The sequence below is a fragment of the Protomyctophum bolini genome, assembly GCF_963924005.1.
Source record: "Protomyctophum bolini genome assembly, chromosome: 4".
In the NCBI taxonomy this organism is placed as follows: domain Eukaryota; kingdom Metazoa; phylum Chordata; class Actinopteri; order Myctophiformes; family Myctophidae; genus Protomyctophum; species Protomyctophum bolini.
In genome coordinates this window covers 15,363,717-15,387,440 of record NC_137865.1, presented here as the reverse complement: position 1 = coordinate 15,387,440, position 23,724 = coordinate 15,363,717, and the positions used below count along the sequence as shown (strand labels likewise).

Genomic DNA, 23,724 nt, shown 5'->3' with positions numbered 1-23,724 from the left:
TGTGTGATATTTGCTTTCAGTATTTCACATACTTTTCCCAAGTCTTGCAAATCACTGGTCAGATTTGACTCCTGCCAGTGGCAATTTGCATAATAGCCTAATGCATTACTATTCTAATGGTTGTAATGTCATTCAGACTGGTCTTTCTGCATAATGACAACTTTTGTTTGATACCATAAGTCCTATATTTGATGCCAATACTACAGTATATTGTACTTTACTCATAACTGAGCATTTCTACTACCGTAATTTCCGGACTATAAGCCGCACCTTTTTACCCATGATTTGAACCATGCGGCTTATACAACGGTGCGGCTTATCTATGGATTTTTACAGCTAACGCAGAGCCATCTAAGGCTCTGAGCTAACGATGGATTTGTATTGTTGACCTGCATTACAAGTCAAGACTCCTCCTGAGTGTGTCAACACAACAGCTGCTTACGCTTTCCTCCATAAGATAACATTAACCTGGCCAGTCAAGGAGAGCAGTGTTTCTCAAGGAGCAGGGTCAGTTGGGGTCACAAAGAACATCTAAGACTATTGTGTTGTTTTTAAAATAAGGATTATGCAAAATGTCCATTCCCATTCAAACTCAACAGAGAACCTCCACCCTGCCCGTCCATGTTTTCAATTCAATTCAATTTCAATTCAAAGGGCTTTATTGGCATGAGAAAACATACGTTTACATTGCCAAAGCAGAAAGAACAATACAACAATACAGCAATACAATCAAAACAAAGATTATGTACTTTGAAGGTCAGAATCTTCAATAGATCAACTTCTGTGTACCAAGATCACTCGATGCAGGTATAGTGCAGGAAAATACACAATGATTAGTCTTTAGGGTGGTTGTGTTCCATTTGATATCCTTCTCCTATCACAGCAACTCACAAATCTTGCTGCTGTGTTTGCACATTGTTGTACTTCGCCCAGCAGATATGGGAGTTTTTTGTCATTGGTCATGTTTTCATGTGTGTGGTCTGTGGGAAGTATGTGTCTCTGATGTCTTGGTACAATGGACAGATGGTTAGGAAGTGTAGCTCGGTTTCCACTTCGTTTAGTGTGCAGTGGGTGCATAGTCTGTCTTCTCTCGGGATACAGGTCTGCCTATGACGGCCTTTCTCGATCGCGAGACTGTGCTCACTGAGTCTGTACCTAGTTAAGATTTTTCTTTGTTTTGGGTCGGTCACGGTGCTCAGGTATTCTGCCACTGTGTATTCTCTGTTTAGGGCCAGATAGCATTCTAGTTTACTCTGCTTTTGTGTTGCTTCTTTCCAATGTGTCAGATAGTTTTCCCTTTGCTGTTTTATAATTTGGTTTAGTCCAATGGGTTTTCTATCTCGTGGCTCTGTTTGTGTTTGTGCCCGGAGTCTAGGGCCAGCTGGCTGAGGGGGCATCTCTCTAGAGTTTCACTGTGTGTGAGTGCCTTGTTATGGAGTGCATCTAGTTCTTTTAGGTGGTTGTAGAACTTAAGTGCTCTCTTTTTTATTTTGATTATGAGTGGGTATCGTCCTAATTCTGCCCTGCATGCATTATTTGGTGTTTTTCGCTGGGTACGGAGAATGGATTCAATCTAGTTACAGTCAGAGCACCCTAAAAAACTAACACATTAGGACACATTTGTTTTATCAATGCTCAGAGAGTGACACCTGCAATGCTTTCTGTGCAAAACCCTTGGTACAAAGCATATTTGTTGCGTGAGATTAATGTATAATTTGTACATGATCCTAGTATAAAATAAATACAACAAAATATTTGCCACTAAGTTATAGTAGGGTAGAATAACTATCAACATTGAAATGGCCTCTTCAAGACAAGTAATTGTCCCTCGAATTTGTACAGTAGAGTCAGTAGCCAGTAGGCATATGTCTACTTGAGTATGTTACTTTCCAGTTTCCAATTCCATCGGACCATCGCAATCTAATTCTGAAATAAAGACTATTTATGCATGTGAATGAACATTCTGATTAAGTTTCATTGTCAATCGGTAACACGAGGCGGCATTTTTATTTTTTAACTTCACAAGATTTTCCAGTGGGTCGGTGATTTGGTGCAATGCGAACACTCATCTCCAAACCGTTCACTGTCGTTCTGGAGACGATCGAGGAGCGACCTCCCACTGCCTCTATTGCTATAACAACCAAAGGGCGGTCGGTCCACTCACTGTTACTCAATGATGGTACATCACTTCGGATGCGACTGACTTAAGGAGTGTCCTCATCATCAACCATCACCATCATTCTTCAGTTCAGCGTAGGAAGTCTGACCTCGCCGTGCACCATTCTGTGACGAAATTGCGCTCCATCCATTGTCAAAGGAAAGGAGATAACATAACAGGCGCGGAGGAAGCCCCGAATCTGCTACGTCAGACAGAGATTAAAGTAAACCCTCTTGTCGGGGAGGGAAGGCGCACCTTGACTTGGCTAGGCTGTGACTGCACGGATGGACCGAGGATAAAGCAAATTATTAGCTAAATTTATGATATATAGGAGATAGGAAGGAACAATCTGCTGAAGTGGACCATTACTTTTGTCTGTACACGCACGCGACGCGCCCGGGTGCGACATGGCGAGAGAGAACGGAGAGACCTGCAACGACGTGTCTTCTTGGAAGAAACATGTCGATGATATCAAGAAGATCTTTGAGTTCAAAGAAGTCCTCGGGACGTGAGTAGCAGTGCCTTGAATGTAACCATGCAGCTACCAGCTCGCAGCTCTGGATGGAAACTTTGTGTCCAGTTGCTGCTGTGGCACAGCAGTGGCAGCGTCTTGGCTAATTAATGTGTTAATAACGGCTTACACGGATACACGCTGTCCCATGACAACGGCGTCGCTTGCCGACAAGAACAGAATATCTGTTATTGTTGTCGGCAATGATGGACTCGGCTCGTGCGATGAAGCGTAATACAATGATGAGCGCGCAGACGACAATGCCACATTGTATGGCTAAGGATCACACGGAAATCACACTTTGTATCATTTTGACATCTGTTGAATATGTCTGTCTATCTTTCTGTCTACATCAACTCAAAGACCTGTCAACAGCGACGACAATAATACGACGGAACGTGAACGTGTTTTAGTAGATACATTTGGCCTAATTAGTTGTGAGCTGAAATTAAGCCGCCTGTTTGTTACACAATTAGCGAACGAGGCAACTGCTGCCGCCTGCTGATCGTGACAGAATTGAAGAGAACGTCCGCATTATCAGACAGCGTGCGTGCATGCATGATCGTGCTTGACATAATCATTATTAAATTCAGAACAATATATATACAATATAATATATAATCAGTCACAAGTGTGATTGTATAATACCACTATTTACATAATTGCATTCCAGAAAATACTTTTCCTATCTGTAGATTAGTGTTAGTGTACATAGGCTTTTTATAAGGGTCCATCAACACATGTACACATTATAAGGTGCATATCTGGCCTTTAAACATGCAAACTGTGTATCAATCCGTCAACCCAAGAGGGATCCACAAGTTCACAACAGTGAGGTGCATCCTCAGGCTCCTGACCCTATACATGAGCTGCACAGTAAAGAGTAGCCTACACACACAGTATCCATATAAACCCATTGTAAACAGGCAACAGCCACTCATCAAATGTGATCTTATTTTCAGCTCACTAACCATTTATTTGTAGGCTATTCATATAGGTTGGGTACTATTCACTAAGTAATTTTGTTGTTCATATTGTTCACTCAGCCTAAACACTGTATGGGGTTTAACTCTGCTTGGCAGAGGGAAATGGTTCAGCTCTTTGGTTTCACAACTTACTCTCTGGTGTTTGGACCACAGAGCAGGCAAATTCCACAGTTTATTTTAGTCCATGGCTAATGCTGCTTGACTTCATGTCTTTTTTGCTGGATGAGTTACGTTGTAGAGAGACGGAATGTAAAGTGATGCACTTTGAAGGGCAAATTCCCCAGAATGGAAGAGTAAGCACTAGAGGGGTTTCTCTTCATGTTTGAGTGATGGTTTACATACAACTTGGGGCGAATTTAAGCGATACATTCATAGGGAGAAAATGTGTCAAAACATTTGAAAGGATATATAGCTCTATTTTCTGATGGGTTTTCCCCAGAAACAAGGCCTATAACCCAGATCCCCCGTCTCCTCCAGCTGACTGGAATTTGATGTGCCGATGTGGGGAGGGGTCTGTGTTGAGGACTGAGTCTCCCAGGGGAAATATGTTTGTTTTTTATTGGCCTGGGAAAATGGTGTCAAGCTTGGGGGAAATCATTTGGCCAGGGCCATGGTGTTTTTTAACTGTGATGCTGGACTGGTGCTGGTCAGTCCCCAATCATAAATGTAAACACAGGTTAGATGAGATGGCTCACTGTAGTTCTTTAGACGTGTGCTTTGCCTTTCAATGACGCACTCCCTCTCTACACACTGTTATTATGATCAGGCTATTAATGAGACATTGAAGGAGTGTGTTAGTGTTTCTCTTGAAAAATTACCTCCACTGAGGAGCACTTTGTCATCACAAATGCACGGTAATAGTCAAAACAATGGCATAGTATTGCAATATCATTCACAGTCCTAAACATAAGGCACATTCTGTCAAAGTGCTGTATAATCTGTTGATCATGGAACATGTAGATTTAGATAGCTAGTATAGCTACATCAATTTTGTGCGTCATTACCTCCTTGATGCCGCCTCTAGGGCACAATGTGTGTTCCCTGGGAGTCTGTCCTGGTGGTTCCTGTGAAGCTCGACAAAGCTTGTGTGACCATGAGCACAGGAGGCAACCACACATCATAATGGTTTGCTTTCAATGGATCTGTAGTGCATAACAGACACTCTTGCAGGGGATTTGGAGGGGCAGGGGCCGAAATTTGAAAAGGCCACTTGTAGCGCACACCACATAATTTGGGTTTTATTTAGGGGTGCCACTGCCAGTGTTCCCAGACACCATTTTGCGGGGGGTGGGGACACAAGGTTATACTAACTATATACTTGAGTCAATCAGTACAAATCTACACTCAGTATTGAGCAATATATGAACATTGATAAGATCATAGAAGAAAAGATGATCGATGCTTATTTACTCAATCAGTACAAAGCTATATAGGCCTAGTATTGAGCAAGATTTTGACATTAATTCCATGATGAGATAGATCATAGAAAAATAATATAATTCTTTAAAGCAAGACAAGCTTTAGATAAGGTATGAGAAAATGTAACAGGAACAACGATGGGGAATAAAGTGCTTTAACTTAAAAAGAAAAAAGGAGCACACTCATGCACCCACTGTAGTTGCCTCACTGTTTTTTGTGCCCTAAACAAACAGTCCATAGACTTCGCTGGCTAACCTGATCCCTAGTCGTTTCGTTTGTGACTTGTGAGTGGCTGTGTGCGCACCTAACTGCATCAATGATCCAATGCCATGTGTTCAGCTTGTTTGGTTGATTGTGTGTTGCCCACTTGCCCATTCATCAGCAGCATATTTTTGTCTTTGTGACTAAATGTAGCCTACTACATTTGTCTTTGTGACTAAATGTAGTACTAAACTACTACATTTGCAAACAGTGCTGTTGAGGGTTAACCACGTTGCTACATTGTCCACATAACATTTGTGCAACAAGATCCAATGGCCGGGTTTCCCCGAATGACATCTGCGTAGGGAGTTGGCGTATGGTTCTTCTCAACAACACCCCTTTCACTATAAGGCCTACCATACCATACCTTTCAATAAAATAATGCTGAATTAACAAGCTTGTATTGATAACTTTGACTGCACAATAGCCTCCCATTTAATCTCCTTGTATAGGCCTATATTTATTAATCCACAATCGAATGTTATTCTATTCAGTGCATGAAATATAGGCTGCATGGCTAACAGGGCTTCTCTCCATATCGTTTGATAAAGGCATATAAAAAACATGACTTATACACCCAATGAAAATATACGCTTCCTCCCCCCGTCACTGATCGGAGGAGGAAGCGACACCCGCCTGGCGGAGGCCCCCTCAAAACGACTGTCTACTTTTACTATTGGGGGGGGAAATCTACTGCTGCGTAGTTTGCGTAGCGGGGCAGCGAACGAGAGGGGAATTATTTCAACATAAAATGCTACATTTCAGTTCAGGACGGAGAGGGCACTTTTCTCCCACGGTCAAAACGGCAGGGGCTAGGGCCCCCTTTCATGTATTACTGTGCACGTCCCTGCGCTCTTGTGTTTGTTGCTGTTGCACTCAGCAACCAGACAATTCTAACTACTGTACAGGCAGCAATGCTTTCCCCTGGGCTTTCATTGTCCTGTGCAGAGCCTCTGAATACTGTCGGTGAATGATCACGACTTGCTGTCTATTCAGTCTGCAGGTAGGAGGAGAATGAGATGATCTCATCCACTACCGAGAGTGCTCACAGACAAGTTATCTAACCGCCCACCTCCATCTTTTATGACTTGCTGTGTATACACTGCTCCTTATTAAGTTTTAAGTACTGTAACATGAACTATTTTAACGACAGAATCCATGGCTGAGGCACCTATGGCTGCTTTAAATCGAGGGAGTGCCTTGTTGCGTTGGCAGTATACCGCTCAGATGGGGAGGGGAAGGGTGAGTGGGTCACTCAGGCGAAAAAGCTACCAGTACCAGCACTGCTGCCCTGCCTTGCTCATCCCTCACAGCTTTGTCCATGGATTAAGAATAGACTGAGTCTCGGCCAGGGGAAGAGACAAGGATTATCCCTCCCTCTAACCATTACCAAGGTACACCCCGCTCACGTGCTAGGTTTCCTCTTGCAGGTGTTCAGATGGATTTATCATCACCTCAGCTCAGTAACCAAAGCAATCAACCAATCCTTCACCTGCTCACTGTAATTCCAAAATATATTTTATTAGAAAAGTAAAACACTCAATTCTCTATTTTTAATTGTATGACCATGAGACTGGCAGTACTTTTGACTGTGATGCACTCATAACCAATGGCCCTGTCGTCATATTGAGAGGCCAATCTTTTCCTTCTTGCTGTGAGGAAATCTTCCGTCACTTTGCACATACCGTAGGTTCTGTCCTATGCCAAACTTCCTGAACTGGCATTGTGGGATAATAGACCTGATGGGGGTGCTATAGAATATAGAACAGAATTTGTAGAAGTATTAGCAAAAGGTTTTGAAGAAAACACAAAATGGTGATAAATCTAGTCTGGCACAAATGGCTCGATGGGGCTATAAGGGAAGTTGTGTTTTTCTCTTACCCATCCCTCATTGGCCACAGGGCAAACCATGCCAGTAGCCAGTTACAGTTGCCAGGCTGGCGGTTGCATTGTTTTTGCATTGTTTTTTTTTACCTTTTCGGGTTGGATAGGGTGTAAAATGTGTGCTAATTAGTGAGGCCAGGCAGAGCCTCAGGCCAGCCCAGTTAGGGCCCAGATAGTTTTCGCCGGCTGCCGGGCGCAGCTGTGCTAATAACTTTGGGGCGGGCCCGTCTAGTTTGAAACATCGAAGAGGAAGGACGTGTGGGGGAGGGATCAACATATGGAATGTCAGATCATGTCAGCTCCATATGTAGAGATCTAAGGGTTTGAGGTTTGAGATCAGATGTAGAGTTGCTGGCCGGCTCCATATATGCAGATCTAGGTGATGATCCAGTCTTCTCTGTGTATGGCTATCCAGGGTTTGATGAGGTCAGTGTCGTGATCTTCATATGTGGAGAAGGCCATATATGGAGCGTGTCACGAGGCGTGATGGACGGATGAATACCTGCAAAACCTGTCGGTCCAGGATTTCATAGTAATCTGCGACCTATGGTCGCTCGCAATAAGCGACACAGAAGGCACAGAAGGAGGCATGCCCTGGCATATATTCGGCATGCCTCCTTTTGCCCATATTATACTGATGACATGTATGGGCAATTGGGCATAGTGGCCCTAACCTCTAGTGCCCAGCACAGACTCATTGCTATAATTATATTTGGATTCCTCACTAAGTCAGTCTATTTTACACATACAACTAGAAGCACACTGCAATTTGATTGTGCTTTCCACAGGTGATCGATCTTTGTGAAAATATCAGGCCTGATTGGGTTACACCAGTCAATAACATTGTGTGAGACGGAAAGCCTGCAGCTGTGTCTGTAATGGTCTCTTCTTTTCCTCCCGTTACTGTGCGGCTGCCGGTAATGAGATCTAGTCAATGTACCGACATGACTGTCACTTGACGGCACAAGTCTAATTTCAGAACCATAAGCCACCGGTATATGAAGTAACCGCTCTGGGAAATCCCTTTTACAGCCCTAGTATGGAAGTGACCTAGAGGAGAGGCTGAAGAACCATTGCTGATGGTGATGATAACATGTGATAGTCTGACATTATTTCAGCACAAAATAATACCCTACTCAATCTACGTTACCTGGATAGTGCTTGTATAATACATTTATTTTTGTGTGGCTGTTTTGTTGGATGTGTAAAAAAAAGAAAAAAATAATCACAACCACCCATAAACGATACTTCGCACCACCCTTCTTGTTTTTCTTTATTTAGGAATACCCCATTGAGATATAGTATCTCGTTTTCGAGAGGGTCCTGACTGTACAATCAATACAAAACACTTAACAAAGGAGAAGAAAGAGAAAAAACACAAAACAAACAAAACCCTTGAGAGTTGGGTTCTTTGATCCCGAGTTCGGACTTGAATTTGGAGTGCTATTGCTGTTTCTTCTCATGGATTTGTCTGAAATGGCTGGTAGTAGGTACTCGTCTACGGCCATATCTTCTGAGGGGACAATAATGACCCGTATCTAAACAGTCAGCATTCTGCATCTTTTGGTTAGCCTATTCTTCAGACCTATCTCTGAACTGTGTGACAGTGTAAGTTGATTATGAATGGCATTAGCTCTTATCAGGTTGCAGTTCAGCCCTCTAGGAAAGATCTCAGTGACACTTTTTAACACCATCGACGTAAATCACAGTCAAGTTCAAGTGCACAGTCATGTGCCCGAGACAGAGATTGATAATCTCTATTATGGGCACATTTTATTAATGGATTAAATAGGCTCTGGCCCTCAAGGTGTTAATTAAGGTCTCTGTGAACACATGGCTCACATACCAGGAACATCACATTGTATAGACCAGTTTCTTTGCATCCAGATATGTCTTTAGACCCAGTCAGAACCAAGACAAACTTCTGTTTACACATTGGATTAGAAGTCAGATGTACAGTACTGTAGTTTTTAATCAAATCTCACGCCTGCTGTTCTTGGCTTCCACCAGGCCAACTCACTCAAGATGTTTCATGTACCCTTAAAAATATGGATTCATTTCAAGTATGTGCTAATGTGTAATGAATTATTAGTTTTATGCAATATGTTAGTATTAAAAAATATGTATTCTTATGAAAGATGTATACATTACAATGTGTCCCCCGGTAATGTACAATGTGGTAATGTACAGCATCTGAGTCTTGCACTACATTGATGGAGGCTCCACCTGGACTATCGAGCTCCAACTTCCCCTGTGCGTCCCTTGCATATCCCGCTGTCCTAATACATCTTACACAAGATGATTCAGTACTCAGCACGACTGCTGCACTGTCCACACAGTAAGCCACGTCTGACCTTGAGAAAGATACTATTTAAAAAGCCACCAAAAAGCACAGAGTGCTGTAATAATTACACAAGGCTGTTGGCTTAGTTCTTGATGCCCTCAAATGTTTGATTGCGCATGATTAGCTTCTTATCAGCACCATAAAATCTCAATTTAATAAAGAGTGAATATCCATTAGTTAGCCTTTAGTGTTGGTGCAGTGCCATTGTGTGGGTTTAGACTTTCCACACACTGCGAATGCTGTGGTGATACCTGTCAGTGGGATGAACATCACTTGAGTCACTAATTAAGTCCTCTTAGTCAGAGCTCACTTGGTGACTCTCTAGGTCAGATATCTTTTGCAGTCACACAATAACTATCGGTGTAATGGATTGAAATTAGTTTTCTTTTCAAAATCTTTTTATTTTCGTTTTATAACAGTATGGGTGTCGAGTCACAGATTCATAGAAAAAACTATAAAATAAAAATCTGATTTTAGTATCAGTGACTGCCTGACTGGGGTAAACAAACGTACTGTATGAATCACAGAGATCGTGGGCAGACATAATGAAAAGACTGTTCAAGACCAAAGAAAAACTAAAAACATTTTCTCCCCTTCAAGTCCCAATTTAGTATAGCCAATTCCCCAGCCTGAAATTAGTTTTTATAAGTGTGCGTGTCTGTCTGTCTGTCTGTCTGTCTGTCTGTCTGTCTGTCTGTCTGTCTGTCTGTCTGTCTGTCTGTCTGTCTGTCTGTCTGTCTGTCTCTCTGCCTCTCTGTCTGTCTGTCTGCATTATGTGGCCAGTGGCCACATAATGCTTGGTTAAAAAAAATTGCAAGATTTAGGCTTCATCTTTTCTAAAAAGATATCCCACATTTTGACTTTTCAGTTGTAAATCTCTCTTTTCCTGCAAAATGTTTTTTTTAACCAAATTTAGCATTTAAAAAAATAAGTGACACACCAGAGCGGTTTAATAACAAAACGATAGCCAATAATTAGGCATTTAATAGCAACGTAAGATGCTATTAGATGCTAACCCCGTCCTGTCCCACTTGTCCCACACAAGCAATACTTCTGTCCCTCAAAGGAACAGTTTGGATCTGGTCACCCTATTTCCCAGCCACAGGGTGTTGGTGAAGAAATCCTGTGCTTCTGACATGAATGCAGCCGTAGCAGTGGTGGGGCTGGTGGCACGCACTGAATTGAAATGATCCTCACAGCATCTGCAATCAGAAGAGAAGTGCTGCAACAGGGTGTTGTGATAGCATATTCTCATGATGACTCAACTAGTCAACTCTCTGAGCTGCAGAGGCCCTTGAATTTCCATATTGCTGCTATTATGTCTGGGAATGTTGTCTCTTCATCATCATTGGGACCACCTGGGTGGGTGTCCCGTGTTGTTTTCATTCATCCTCAGCCTCATGTATTCATCCTGCAGCCCTGTCCCTACTGCGTATATCTGTTCTACGTCCGAGCATAGACATGGTAACGCCACACCTGCCTCTGATTAGCCTACCGACACTGCCGGCCTTACCAGACTTTCCTCCGAGGTGGATAGCTGATAGTCTGCCGCGAGGGGTTACTCCGTGGTGGGAAATAAATAAATAATACAAGTACGATATAATACAAGAGAATGACAGCTTGGCACGCACGACAGTAACGTTTTGTAGAAGAGGCAAACTAATATATTGTTTATGCCATTTATTTGACATGTGTACAGTGTAAAGGTCTCTTTTCCCTTGATCTTTTATCCTTTTTAGTATAATATTAGTTTACTATAATTAGAATACACAATAATCAACACTAACACTTTAAATTTAGAACACACCCAAATCAAATCATACAAATACGTGTTCAATCAATCATTCAATCAAAGCAAACGGCATAAACAATATTAGTTTGCCTCTTCTACAAAAATAAAAGTTACAAGTTACTGTCGCGCATACCAAGCTGTCATTCTCTTGTACTTGTTGTCTTTATCCACGTAACCTTGCGTCTCGGAGGACAGTCTGGTGAGACCATTGGGGCAAAACGGGCAGTCTTGTCAAGTCTGTAGGCCAATCAGAGGCAGGCGGGGTGTAACCCTGCCTATGCTCGGACGTAGAATAGATACAGTATACGCGTCCCTACTACCCCCACCCCACCTCTCCCTTGGACTGCAGAGAAAGGGATTAGCATGGATTTGATGTCCACAGGAGGGCTTAGTGGACCATGCAGCTCTGACTTTAGACCCTGCTGTGAGAAACTGATTACATGCAGAGTATATAATGGACCCCTCATGAGCTGTCATACTTTCACATTTTCAAAGGTGGCAAAACGGGTGTATCTCAATTTAGATGTGTGTGTCGTTTGTTTAACAAGTGACAATGCTGATGAAATTCAATGGGTCACTTAATCCCACTGGCTCTGGGATTAAAACCCTTAAAAAATTAAGGGAACAATCTCAAACTGGAGATTGTAAAAAAATAAAACAAGATGTGTATATGAACCGTCTACGAACGATATTTCTGATACATAGGAGTCACTGACAGAGTGAGAGTGTGTGTGTGTGTGTGTGTGTGTGTGTGTGTGTGTGTGTGTGTGTGTGTGTGTGTGTGTGTGTGTGTGTGTGTGTGTGTGTGTGTGTGTGTGTGTGTGGAGAGAGGTCAGAGATAGAGATGTATTAAGGTGGACTGACTGTGGTAGCATAGCAACAGATACAGATTGCTTGGGCAAATATTCCCTTAATTCCATATTTGCTTTTTAAGGCGTTCACGTATAGAGCCAGATGGCCATGGTATCACACGGCATCTACAATCCTAAATGGGTGTTTTTAAAGGTTTTAAAAGTGTTTGCCCGTGCTATTGCCAGCACAGAAGTGCACACACCGTGCCGTGAGCCAACACAGGAGGCTGCTGCTCCCAGTGAGGGGCTTAGTTGGTTCTCAGTAAATATTCACAATATGCTGTTTGTGTACTCTGCCGTGTCTGCCACTGAGTGCCCTCTGTTCACCGAGCATACGTTTTTCTGTGTCAATAATCTCTGTGCTTATGTAAAGCTGACCAATAGTGAGCTCCTTTTCTCTCTCCTGCTGTGTCTCTCTTTCACAGTGGTGCATTCTCTGAAGTGGTGATGGCTCGGGAGAAGGTGTCGGGGAAGATGGTTGCAATAAAGTGCATCCCTAAGAAGGCACTGAAGGGGAAGGAGACGAGCATCGAGAATGAAATCGCTGTGCTTAGAAAGTAGGTAACGCATGACCAGGTAGCCTGCAACCAGCAGGGATTTTGCTGACAAACCACACCACTAAAACACTGTAAAAACAAAAAAGTGTGTAGGGAGTGTTGGTTAACCATTTATTTTTTAACCCTATATACTTTGTTGACCGTTGTCCCCCAGGTCCTTCGTTTTCCCTCCACACCACATTTTAGCTGATCTAGACGACACGTTGTGAGCCCAAATCATGAATCATGAACTTCTCTCTTCTGGCTCCTGGTACTCATCTACAGAGACTGCTGCTTTGGAGTTAGAATGCCAATGCAGCACCATTTATTTAATGGTCATTATCAGCCAAAGTGACCAATTCACTCTCAACAGAATTGTCTTGTTCACTTGCAAACACACTCAGGATGTGTTGACGCCAGGTGACACGCTATTTACCTCCAAGCCTGATGGGTAATTCTCCTGAGAGGCATGGTTATCATTCACTCTTGACGAGAGTGTGCCAGTTGTTGGGTGTGGTTGCCTGGTTACATGCTTTGACTCCGGTTTCTCTCAATCTCTCATCTGCTCTCTCCACCTCCACTCCCACCCACACTCGCATGAGTCGCACTCCCTCATTTCTGTATTCACTGTACGACCCTGAAATCGGAACATTGTTTTTGTTAGAGCCACCCAACCAGCACTGGGAGAGGAAGTTGTGGGGGCTGTTTTGTCCTCTGAGACCCCACCACCACCTCACCCACTTGTCCCTCTGCATAAGCTGTGTCACGAACATCTCATCACAAGTTTCCTTTTGCACCCACACACCCTGTTGCATGTTTGCCTGGACACTGTGTTCTAGCACAGTATTGATTCTATATTCTATTCTATAGACCGATTCAGAAACGGGTCAGAAACGGGTCAGGGTAAAGAAAGGTTTCTTTACCCTGTAGTGCTGCCATTGTGCGCTCGCACATGTGTGCGTGTGCACGTGTGTGCGTGCGTGCGTGTGCGTGTGGAACAAACAAACCCACACGCATGCACATAGCAGACTCATCGGGCACACACACACACACACACACACACACACACACACACACACACACACACACACACACACACACACACATAATGGCAGCACTACAGGGTAAAGAAACTTTTTGTGCTCAACAGAACGCGAGGATTCTTATGGCATGCCACTGAGTCACGCAGTAGCTGGCTTCCCCCATCAGCAGGAGCACCTATAGAATAGAATATAGAATCAATACTGTGCTAGAACGCAGTGTCCAGGCAACCATGCAACAAGGTGTGTGGGTGCAAAAGGAAACTCGTGATGAGATGTTCGTGACACAGCTTATTCAGAGGGACAACAAACAGCCCCCACAACTTCCTCTCCCAGTGTTGGTTGGGTGGCTCTAACAAAAACAATGTTCCGATTTCAGGGTCGTACAGTGAATACAGAAATGAGGGAGTGCGACTCATGCGAGTGTGGGTGGGAGTGGAGGTGGAGAGAGCAGATGAGAGATTGAGAGAAACCGGAGTCAAAGCATAGCAACCGTAACCAGGCAACCACACCCAACAACTGGCACACTCTCGTCAAGAGTGAATGATAACCAAGCCTCTCAGGAGAATTACCCATCAGGCTTGGAGGTAAATAGCGTGTCACCTGGCGTCAACACATCCTGAGTGAACAAGACAATTCTGTTGAGAGTGAATTGATCACTTTGGCTGATAATGACCATTAAATAAATGGTGCTGCATTGGCATCCTAACTCCAAAGCAGCAGTCTCTGTAGATGAGTACCAGGCGCCAAGTTCATGATGATTTGGGCTCACACGTACGTGTCGTCTAGACACGTACGCATTTTCGGCGAAAATGTGTACCTCACACACATACTGTGGTGTGTGTGTGTGTGTGTGTGTGTGTGTGTGTGTGTGTGTGTGTGTGTGTGTGTGTGTGTGTGTGTGTGTGTGTGTGTGTGTGTGTGTGTGTGTGTGTGTGTGTGTGTGTGTGTGTGTGTGTGTGTGTGTGTGCGTGTGGGTGCGCATGTGTGCATGTGTGTGTGTGTGTGTGTGTGTGTGTGTGTGTCTACAGAAAGTAGAAAACAATGCAGTAAGCCAATTTTACATGGCAGGGCAGAATCAGCCTAATTTAACTGGGCTTCTGGACTGTGCTGAATCAGAGATTGACAGAACGTTTTCCATTGTCCGTCTCCCAGGATACAACATGAGAATATAGTGGCTCTGGAGGACATCTATGAGAGCTCAAACCACCTGTACCTCATTATGCAGCTGTGAGTACAACAACCAAACCACACACCACTGGTCATACTCATAACGTATTGTTTGTTTTTGCTTGGATAATAATCCTTGACTTACATGTTTTAGAGCTAGTATAGCACCTGACTGTACTAGGTAAAATCATCAGTGTATATTTAATTGTGTACAAATGGAACTCTATTAACTCTCATGACTCTGATGAAGACCGCAAGGTCGAAACGTTAGTCGTTCTGTATACTAGTTTGATGTTAGCATTATGTTATGCTTTAGCTATTGAAAAATAGCAGATCTACAAGCTCATAGCGCGCCACCGAGTGGCGCGCTACGAGTTTGTAGGTCTGCTATTTTTGAAAAATCGAAGAACGACTGACAGAAAATTTCAGAAAACTGTCAGGATGTAGAAGACATTTTTAGAATCTGATCTCAGGTCAAAATGTGTTAAATGTCCGTGCTGCTCCAGTGTCCTCTCCTCCTTCTGCAACTTATCGGTATGTCCTTGTTCCTGTGAAGCACCAGACCAGCCGTTCCAGGCTTGAGGCGCGTTGGTATAGACTCCCTTTGTTCCTAAGAACTCTATTAACATTTCTTATATTTTCTGTATGTGCTTATAGGGTGTCTGGGGGTGAACTCTTCGACCGCATTGTAGAGAAGGGTTTCTACACAGAGATGGATGCCAGCAGACTCATCAGGCAGGTCTTGGATGCGGTCAATTATCTCCACTCCATGGGTATAGTCCACAGAGACCTCAAGGTACTGCTGTCCTGCGTTCACAGACATTACAGAGAATAATGAATGTAGTTTTATAACACTTTTCAAACAAGAATACAAAATGCTTTACAGGTAAAAGAGCAGCAGGAGGATACTCCTAAAGCAGGGCTATTCAACTTTCTTTTGGAGGGCTAGTGAAAGTTACAAGTATGGTGTGTGCGATATGAAGTGTGAGATTACATTACATAATGACAGTAATCCTTAATCATATTCCATCATATTCAAGGGCTTTTGGAGAGAACTGAGACAGACTCCAGTCACTTTAGACTAGAGCACTGCAGAGGGTGTGTGTGTGTGTGTGTGTGTGTGTGTGTGTGTGTGTGTGTGTGTGTGTGTGTGTGTGGCTGTGTGCGTGTGTGTGGCTGTGTGCGTGTGCGTGCGTGCGTGGGTGGTGGCTTTACACAAAGTAGAAAACAATGCAGTAAGCCAATTTTACATGGCAGGGCTTCATTTCAATGACAGAATCGGCTTAATTTAACTGGGCTGTGCTGAATCAGAGATTGACAGAACATTTTCCGTTGTCTGTCTCCCGGGATACTGTGTGTGTGTGTGTGTGTGTGTGTGGGACATACATAGAGACAGGGATAGGGACACACACACAGCCAGTTATTGGAGGGGTGTGCACCGCTCAAAAATACATATTGTCACAATATTTATCAGTGGAACAGAGTCTGTGCTAGTGCTCGTTTTTCTTGACGCTAGGCAATTATGGGGAGCGTAGAGTTCTCAAATTCAGCACAAAGGTATGTCTTCAGACATGATGTAAAAGATGACACTAATCGATGATACTGTTTTCTTAAATGACTACACGCACGCACACACCAGCTGAGAGACACTGTTTTCTATCTTTTCCAGCCAGAGAACCTGTTGTACTTCAACCCCCATGATGAATCGAAGATCATGATTAGTGACTTTGGCTTGTCCAAGATGGAGGGTACAGGTGACGTGATGGCCACTGCCTGTGGCACTCCGGGATATGTGGGTGAGTCTCCTCTGAGTTTGAAGATGGCTCACATAAGAAGGAGACAAACAAGTTATACGAAGATGACCTGATCTAATTTACTATTAGACATTGGCTAACCCTAGTCTCACCTGATCTGACACTAGCCAACAAGACCACTAATGAGGTCAGACACTGAGAAAAGGCTATAATTAGAAGCAGTAATTATAAAAGGTGTCCGCTGACTCTTGGTCATAATGGTGTAACTGTGCCTCTGCTGCAGCACTAAGTAATTAGGGAAGCTCCTTTCAGTTGGAATTGGTGTTGGTTCAGAACTGTAACCAAACAATGGCCGCCGGTTCCATAAAATCACCAAGGTTCCAAGAATCTAGAATGGAACCAGTTCTAGAACAAAAGTTATTTTGGTGGAAAAGGGGCCTAGGTGTCTCCCCCATTCTATGTGCTTTAATATTAAGTTTAAACCCCCAGGCTTGTATCCCATGTATCAGTCTCTGTGAATTAACAACGGTTTATCTTCCTGTCTTCAAAGCTCCAGAGGTTTTAGCACAGAAGCCCTACAGCAAAGCTGTGGACTGCTGGTCTATTGGTGTCATCGCTTACATTCTGTGAGTGTGTCATTTATCTCTTACATTCTGTGAGTGTGTCATTTATGTCTTACATTCTGTGAGTGTGTCATTTATGTCTTACATTCTGTGAGTGTGTCATTTATCGCTTACATATTCTGTGGGTGAAATTTGTTTTTGTGCAAGCTCCCATCATTTGTGCTGTCTCCAGAAAGGGAAAGTGAATTGATTAAGTAAAGTGCTGCTATTGCTACTCGTTAGCGAGGAGAACATCTCTTGCCTTGTTATCCATTTGTTAGGTGAAAAGACTGGGTAGGTCAGTTGGAAGACTTTCGAATGACTTCGCAAATGAGAAAGCTGTACTGTATGTCTGTTACTGTGGAAATGTGAACACTTAATAATACCATTAAAATCACAATACATATCCACAGTTGTGTGGTTCTTTAAAAACAATATGCACCGATTAATTGGTGTACCACCACATGCTCTGGGTCCCTCCTCCAAATCAGATTGACCGATTCGTGCCCTTATTTTCCTGTGTCCCTGTAATTTCCTTAATCCCTCTGAGCCGATGGCTGGTGTGCAATATGAAAGATCAAACTGCCTTTGAGATTAGTCCTTGCCAAATCCTTTTTTATATTAGTCTAAAGTGTAAAACATGGGTTGGATGATCGCTCTCACACCGTTGTGTAATCTTTGTGTGTTTACCGCAGGCTATGCGGTTACCCTCCATTCTATGATGAGAACGACTCGAAGCTCTTTGAGCAGATTCTCAAGGCTGACTACGAGTTTGATGCACCATACTGGGATGACATATCAGACTCTGGTGAGCTGTGTTAAGATAAATTCGTATTGCCAGCCGAAAATAACTGATGTTCAAGACAACGATGCACTGTTAAGTAACACTGTTGTGCGATGGGGTATAAATTGTGTGCACACATTTACACGAGTGCATACAAATGCTATATACTGTTCATTTATGTGAACCAAACTTGGTCAACTCTATTGATGATCTCAATCTGGAGATTTCCGTTTCCATTCCCTCTTCAGCCAAAGACTTCATCAGCTCCCTGATGGAAAAGGACCCAGACAAGAGGTTCACATGTGACCAGGCTCTCGAGCACCCCTGGTGAGAATCTTACCACAGACACAATGAAGCCCCTACCAGACAATCAAGGGCACCACACATCTCAATGTAGCTAAACAGTAGTGTGACGCATGTCAGCCGGCTGACGCATTTGTTGGCCAAGAGCATTTCCTCCCACTGTCTCCATGGCTCCCAGCTCCGAACCTGGCTCTACCCGGCCCTGTCAGCCCTGAGAGAGATCTGTTGAATAAATGGCCACCAATTAGTAGCCGACATCCTGAAGGATTCTTGAAGAATGCAGAGTCTCTAATGAACAATTAGAATGTCTTGCCAGGCCTGAGTCTGAGATAACGAGAAGGGGTGCATGTGGGCAGCTGTCTCCGGTTGAGGTGGCTAATACGAATAGCTCTGTTAGCCAATAATAGGCCTTCCCAGGTGGTCTACTTTATGCAAAATATACAGTTTGGTGACACTGGTAACAAGGTGTCATAACCATCAGAAACGGCTTTCATTGTGAAAGTAACTGGCGTCCCTGAAACAGCCGCGTCCTGTCACATGTAGCATTGTCACGTTGCGTGGAGTTTATGTCATTATGCATTATGCCAATATAGGTCTTTACCACACATTTCTGTGTTGCCACTGCTGTTGTACCCTATATTGGCTCACCTGTAAGGAGGACGTAGCAAACATCTCCGTCCTACTCCTCCAGTTCAACATCCCCGCTGACAGGCACCACTCCAGCCTAGGAGTATGTGCAGCTGCAAAGATCCCCCCCCGGCCTGACTTCCCTCCCCCGAACACTGGCCAATTGTTTTCATAGATGATTGGCCAAACTGGATGCATCTTGGTGGATTTGAATCCCTAGACTTCTCAGAGGTGGACAGGTGCTCCTACACCACCCAAGTGCAAGCTTAAGCTTTGTTAACTTTGACGCGTTTGACACCTCGGCATGTGTTGGCCACTCCCCTTCAGTCACACATGTGTGACCGTACCCTCAAGCAGATCAACCAAATAAAATGTTTTTTAATAGACAGAACATGTGGGCCACAAAAAATCATACTGGCAGGAAAATAGCATGAGAATAGTGATTCAAATATTTCTATAGAGTTTGTACTGTGCTTTCAGGACGTAATATGACTTTGTTTTTATTTTCCCCAAGGATTGCTGGGGACACTGCCCTTTGCAAGAACATCCATGAATCTGTCAGTCGACAGATACGGAAAAACTTTGCCAAAAGCAAATGGAGGGTGAGCAGTAGCTCATCATTTGCGTCCTTGTGCAGACAGTATTACAGTACATGAATACTTTGATTTCAAGTACAGCACTGTATGTTAAATGAGTGCCTGATAAACCTCAACAGTCATCTAAACATTTCTATAGGAAATATTATTATAAAGATGTGATAACAAGTATTGAATCATTGAATATTGAATAATGACCACCAGGTACAATATTCCCCCCAAAATAGATACTGTGCCATTTTCTTGAATGGATCCCGTCATGTAACTCATGACTTTCTCTTTCTCTCTTTTTCCTGGTCACAGCAAGCCTTTAATGCCACAGCTGTGGTCCGCCACATGCGTCGTCTACAGTTGGGCAGCAGCATGGATGCAACTTCTTTAGCCAATAGCCAGAGGATACCAACCAAGAGCCAATCTGTGGACTGTGCTCCTGTCTCCTGCAAGGACTGTGAGTGATTCTTTAGATTAGAAGATGTCTACAGACCAGAACCAGACTTTGAGCTTTGTTCATTTTGTCTCCCCTATCAGTGTTTCAAGCTTAATGTACTCTGCTCTGTAACTACTGCTATATAAGTGAAGACAGTGTGCGGGATCTCCTTTCTCTCAAATTTTATTTGATTTTATGTTGGTTGATTGGCTTAATGCGCATTTTTGTTCCATATTATGTTTTTGATGTCTGTTTGTGTTCAGATGACTTCTATGACAATTGCATAGATAAGTGGTTCTCAAAGTGGGGCCCAGGGACCCTGGGAGTTACGGGTGTCCTTGAAATTAAACAAGTTTCTATCTATGCCAGAACCAGCTAAATTATGAGCAGATTACTCGATTCATGAAAATAACCATTTGCTGCAGCAATGCCTGGCTACAGTCAGGAATTCATATTCACCACATGTTTTTTCCAGCAGGTCCTCCCACCGCCAATGTGCCCTCTGCTCCTCCAGCCTGTGTCGAGGACCCTCCCCTCCCCTCCGTTGCGTCCGATGAAGAAGCCCCTGTGGTGGCCGAGCCACACTGGCCCCGGCCTTCCACCGTCTCCACGGTCACTGTCATCCACACGGGGACTAAATGACGCCAGGTTCCGCGGGAGGTCAGCTGGGAGACCACAGAGCTGTGAGGTTGGGAATGTCATTCCGCCCCTCAGAATTTTGTTGTCACCCCGGTTTGCCCATCCTGCCACCTTTCCCTGGTGCCATCTGCTGCTCCCCTGGGAGGAACCTGAGGAGCATCGGCTTAGCTCCCATTTAGACCACGGCTCAGCACGTCTGTACTGCTGTAACACACATTACAGATCTGGGTGTGGAGAGAGAGAGAGAGAGAGAGAGAGAGGGTGGGGGAGGTCATAACCGTGTTTCCACACCACCAAGGCCATGTTCTCTGGATTCTCTGGACTTGTGGATCTCGTAAAGGAAGGAGCCAGTCTGGGAGATGTCACGCTATTATGACGTCTCTGTTGTTAACTGAGGCTGCTAGCTGTGACACGACTTGACACGGGATGCTCCACTGAATGCCTTGTGTCCGCCGAGAGCGAGTGAGTGGAGTCATGTTGCCCAATTGAAATGTGAGCTTTATGCTACGAGTAAATAATAGTGACACCATTATCCGTACTCTGTATCTCTTATCTATAGTTGTAATGATGGCTTCCCTTAATTTTCTATGGTGATTGCTACAGTGTTTCACAGTGTCATAACTTCCAACAGTATGACAGATGCGATGTTTCTTTGCTTTGTGGTTTCTGGACCTGAAATATGTCAACAGAACCATGTGCTTTACGTGTGTGTGTGTGTGTGTGTGTGTGTGTGTGTGTGTGTGTGTGTGTGTGTGTGTGTGTGTGTGTGTGTGTGTGTGTGTGTGTGTGTGTGCGTGTGCGTGTGCGTGCATGCGTGCGTGAGTGCGTGCGTGCGTGTGTGGGACCATTGTGGTGGGTAGTTTTGATGGTCAGTGCACTGTACTAAATGACCTAATTGAAATGTATTGAATTATTTATTTTCTTACAGTCTGTTGTGATTTTTTGAAAGACGGTGTGTAAATGTGTATTAGACTGAATTATTAAGAAAATACAGTGGAGGGAAAAAAAGTTGGATGTAAAAGTTGTTCCTTTGTTATCGCTCGTTTTATTTGCTGTATATTTTTTAGGCTACATTATTGGTGTGGAATCCCCCATAGCCACAGGATGGCGCCCATGAGTCCTAGCTTTGTGACCAGTTCTCAGGGATTATGCTTTAATTCAGACTGATGGAACCCAACCCCTGGTAGAAGAATGACAGTAAAGTAAACCCTGGGGCGCGGGTGGTGACTGACTATCTAATGTGCCATTGGGAGAGTTGTCAAAAGAGTTCAATTTTTGTTGTTTAGATTTTTACTCAATTATTCTCGTCATAGTGAGGATGATATATATCTTATGGAAGGTTTTTTGCTTAATATCCTTGATGCATTTATATTACATTGAAATAATATATCTCGCTTTACTCTTGTGGCCCGTCGTGGGACTTTGTGTAATGAAAATTGATTGACCTTGACAAACCATAATCAATAATCTTGATATCTGTTCCTCAAGTAGTAAAATCGGCACTGTACAAATTTATAGAATCCATTTGTACACTCTGAGTTAAACTGAATAGTGGCTGTGGCTGTCTTGAAAACCGCTCACACTATCTCAGTTTAGTCACTGCTTTCATACCAGCTCTTTGAATTTAGCAGCAAGACGCTGCGTTCACTCTTCTGTCTCCGTCCCTCCCAAGGCTTTCAACTGGCCACACAGGAGACAAGGGCAGAATGAATGAGTCTTTGAACCATTTGTGAATGATGATGCCTCTATTTAATGTTACATTATCAAACATGGACTAAAACTAAATAGTATAATACCAGAACTTTCTCTATTGAAGGCTTTGCCACGTAATGTCATGCTTGGTATTGTGAATATAGACTTATTTGTGGAGAATCACCCCTCTGTGTATTGTACATAAATCTGATGAATTACCTTTGCTTAGTTTGGAGTCTTTATACATTGTTCTTTCCTTTGTAAAAACACAGAAGCAAAACAATGGACGGCATTATGCTTAAAGGTTTCATGACATGAGGTTTTCATTCATTTTCTGTTTTCTTTTTCTTTTAGGTTTTATTACCTCAATTAAACCCACACAACCTGAACTTTGAACATTAAGTGGATTTTCTGTGTGTTCTGAAGCCTTTTGAGCTGCAATGAAAACGGGCAAACAGGCCTACACTGTCAACAGTCCACAGGCAAATCAAAGCACTTGTTTGAGCCAGAAACCCCCAGACCACAGAAAATCTACTGAATTTTGGGTGCAATTGAGCTCAGAGCTTAATGTCACGATCCCTCTAACCATTTAAACCAGGGGACATCAGAGATACTACAGGGATGCCGCCAAATCATGTGATGGGGACTTTATTTTTTACATTAACCACTTGAACCGCATCCCTATTCTGGGTTATTACATTAGCTGAACATAACAAAGAGGCAAAGAGGTTTGTTGCACATGGTAAAAAAGAGCAGACCAAGTACTGGGCCAAAGGTTAAGTTTATAAAGTATAGAGCATTTATGTTGTTAAATATCTGAAAACACATTTAAAGTTGCAGTTCACAACTTCACATCTCCAAACCAAAACTCTCCCAGAAAATATCAGTTTTATAGCACCTCAAACTTGGCTATGTCTGTCCTCTTTTAGAATTCCATGATACATAAATTATGCAAGTATCATAGAAACAACCCCTCATTAATATTCTAACATTCCACACCCTTTCATGTTACGTCACGTGCTTTCACTGAGAAGGTGAAGTGCCAAAACCCTCGAATCAAAACCATGAATCCAATATGTAGTGGGGGTCCCTGCTTCATCTCTCTCAGGTAAGGGGTTCTTGGCCTAAAAAACGTTGAAGACCCCTAATTTAAACTAGTTTAAAAAAAAAACACACGTTTAAGTGGTTAAATAGATATTGTAGTAACTAACTTCATTAAATCTTGTACAAAATGTTAGTATAAAAGACATTGCTACGCTCAAACTGCTACAAAATACTATGTGGCAATGCAGGCATTATATATTACTAATATAAGTTTAAGGCTCTGTTTCTCAACCAGAGGGGGCCT

General features: G+C 43.2%; 2 protein-coding genes across 4 annotated transcripts in view; one reads left to right on the top strand and one right to left on the bottom strand.

Annotated features, from left to right (window-relative positions):
- Positions 1-2,176: 2,176 nt before the first annotated feature.
- Positions 2,177-22,992, top strand: camk1db (calcium/calmodulin-dependent protein kinase 1Db). Of its 2 annotated transcripts, none has more exons than XM_080760915.1 (11): positions 2,177-2,666; positions 12,632-12,763; positions 14,938-15,012; positions 15,610-15,748; positions 16,622-16,748; positions 17,257-17,332; positions 18,004-18,116; positions 18,341-18,419; positions 19,537-19,624; positions 19,922-20,066; positions 20,524-22,992. In XM_080760915.1, the coding sequence occupies exons 1-11, from the start codon at positions 2,566-2,568 to the stop codon at positions 20,685-20,687; spliced, it is 1,239 nt and encodes a 412-aa protein (XP_080617041.1). In that variant the 5' UTR covers positions 2,177-2,565; the 3' UTR covers positions 20,688-22,992. The 2 variants fall into 2 exon arrangements, with proteins under 2 accessions (XP_080617041.1, XP_080617040.1); XM_080760914.1 differs by having other exon boundaries at positions 20,521-22,992.
- Positions 22,993-23,152: 160 nt separating this feature from the next.
- The window catches only part of ucmab (upper zone of growth plate and cartilage matrix associated b), a 4,266-nt gene continuing 3,694 nt past the window's right edge, over positions 23,153-23,724 (bottom strand). For both annotated transcript variants that reach the window (XM_080760916.1, XM_080760917.1), the window contains exon 5: positions 23,153-23,724. This exon is cut by the window's right edge and continues 361 nt beyond it. The gene's annotated coding sequence lies outside the window, so the exon portion shown is untranslated.

Coding starts and splice junctions, on each gene's coding strand:
- camk1db (XM_080760914.1), top strand. CDS start 2,566: ATGGCGAGAGAGAACGGAGAGACCTGCAACGACGTGTCTTCTTGGAAG. Junction 16,749..17,256: donor TGGCACTCCGGGATATGTGG/GTGAGTCTCCTC, acceptor CTGTCTTCAAAG/CTCCAGAGGTTTTAGCACAG. Junction 19,625..19,921: donor TTGCCAAAAGCAAATGGAGG/GTGAGCAGTAGC, acceptor TCCTGGTCACAG/CAAGCCTTTAATGCCACAGC.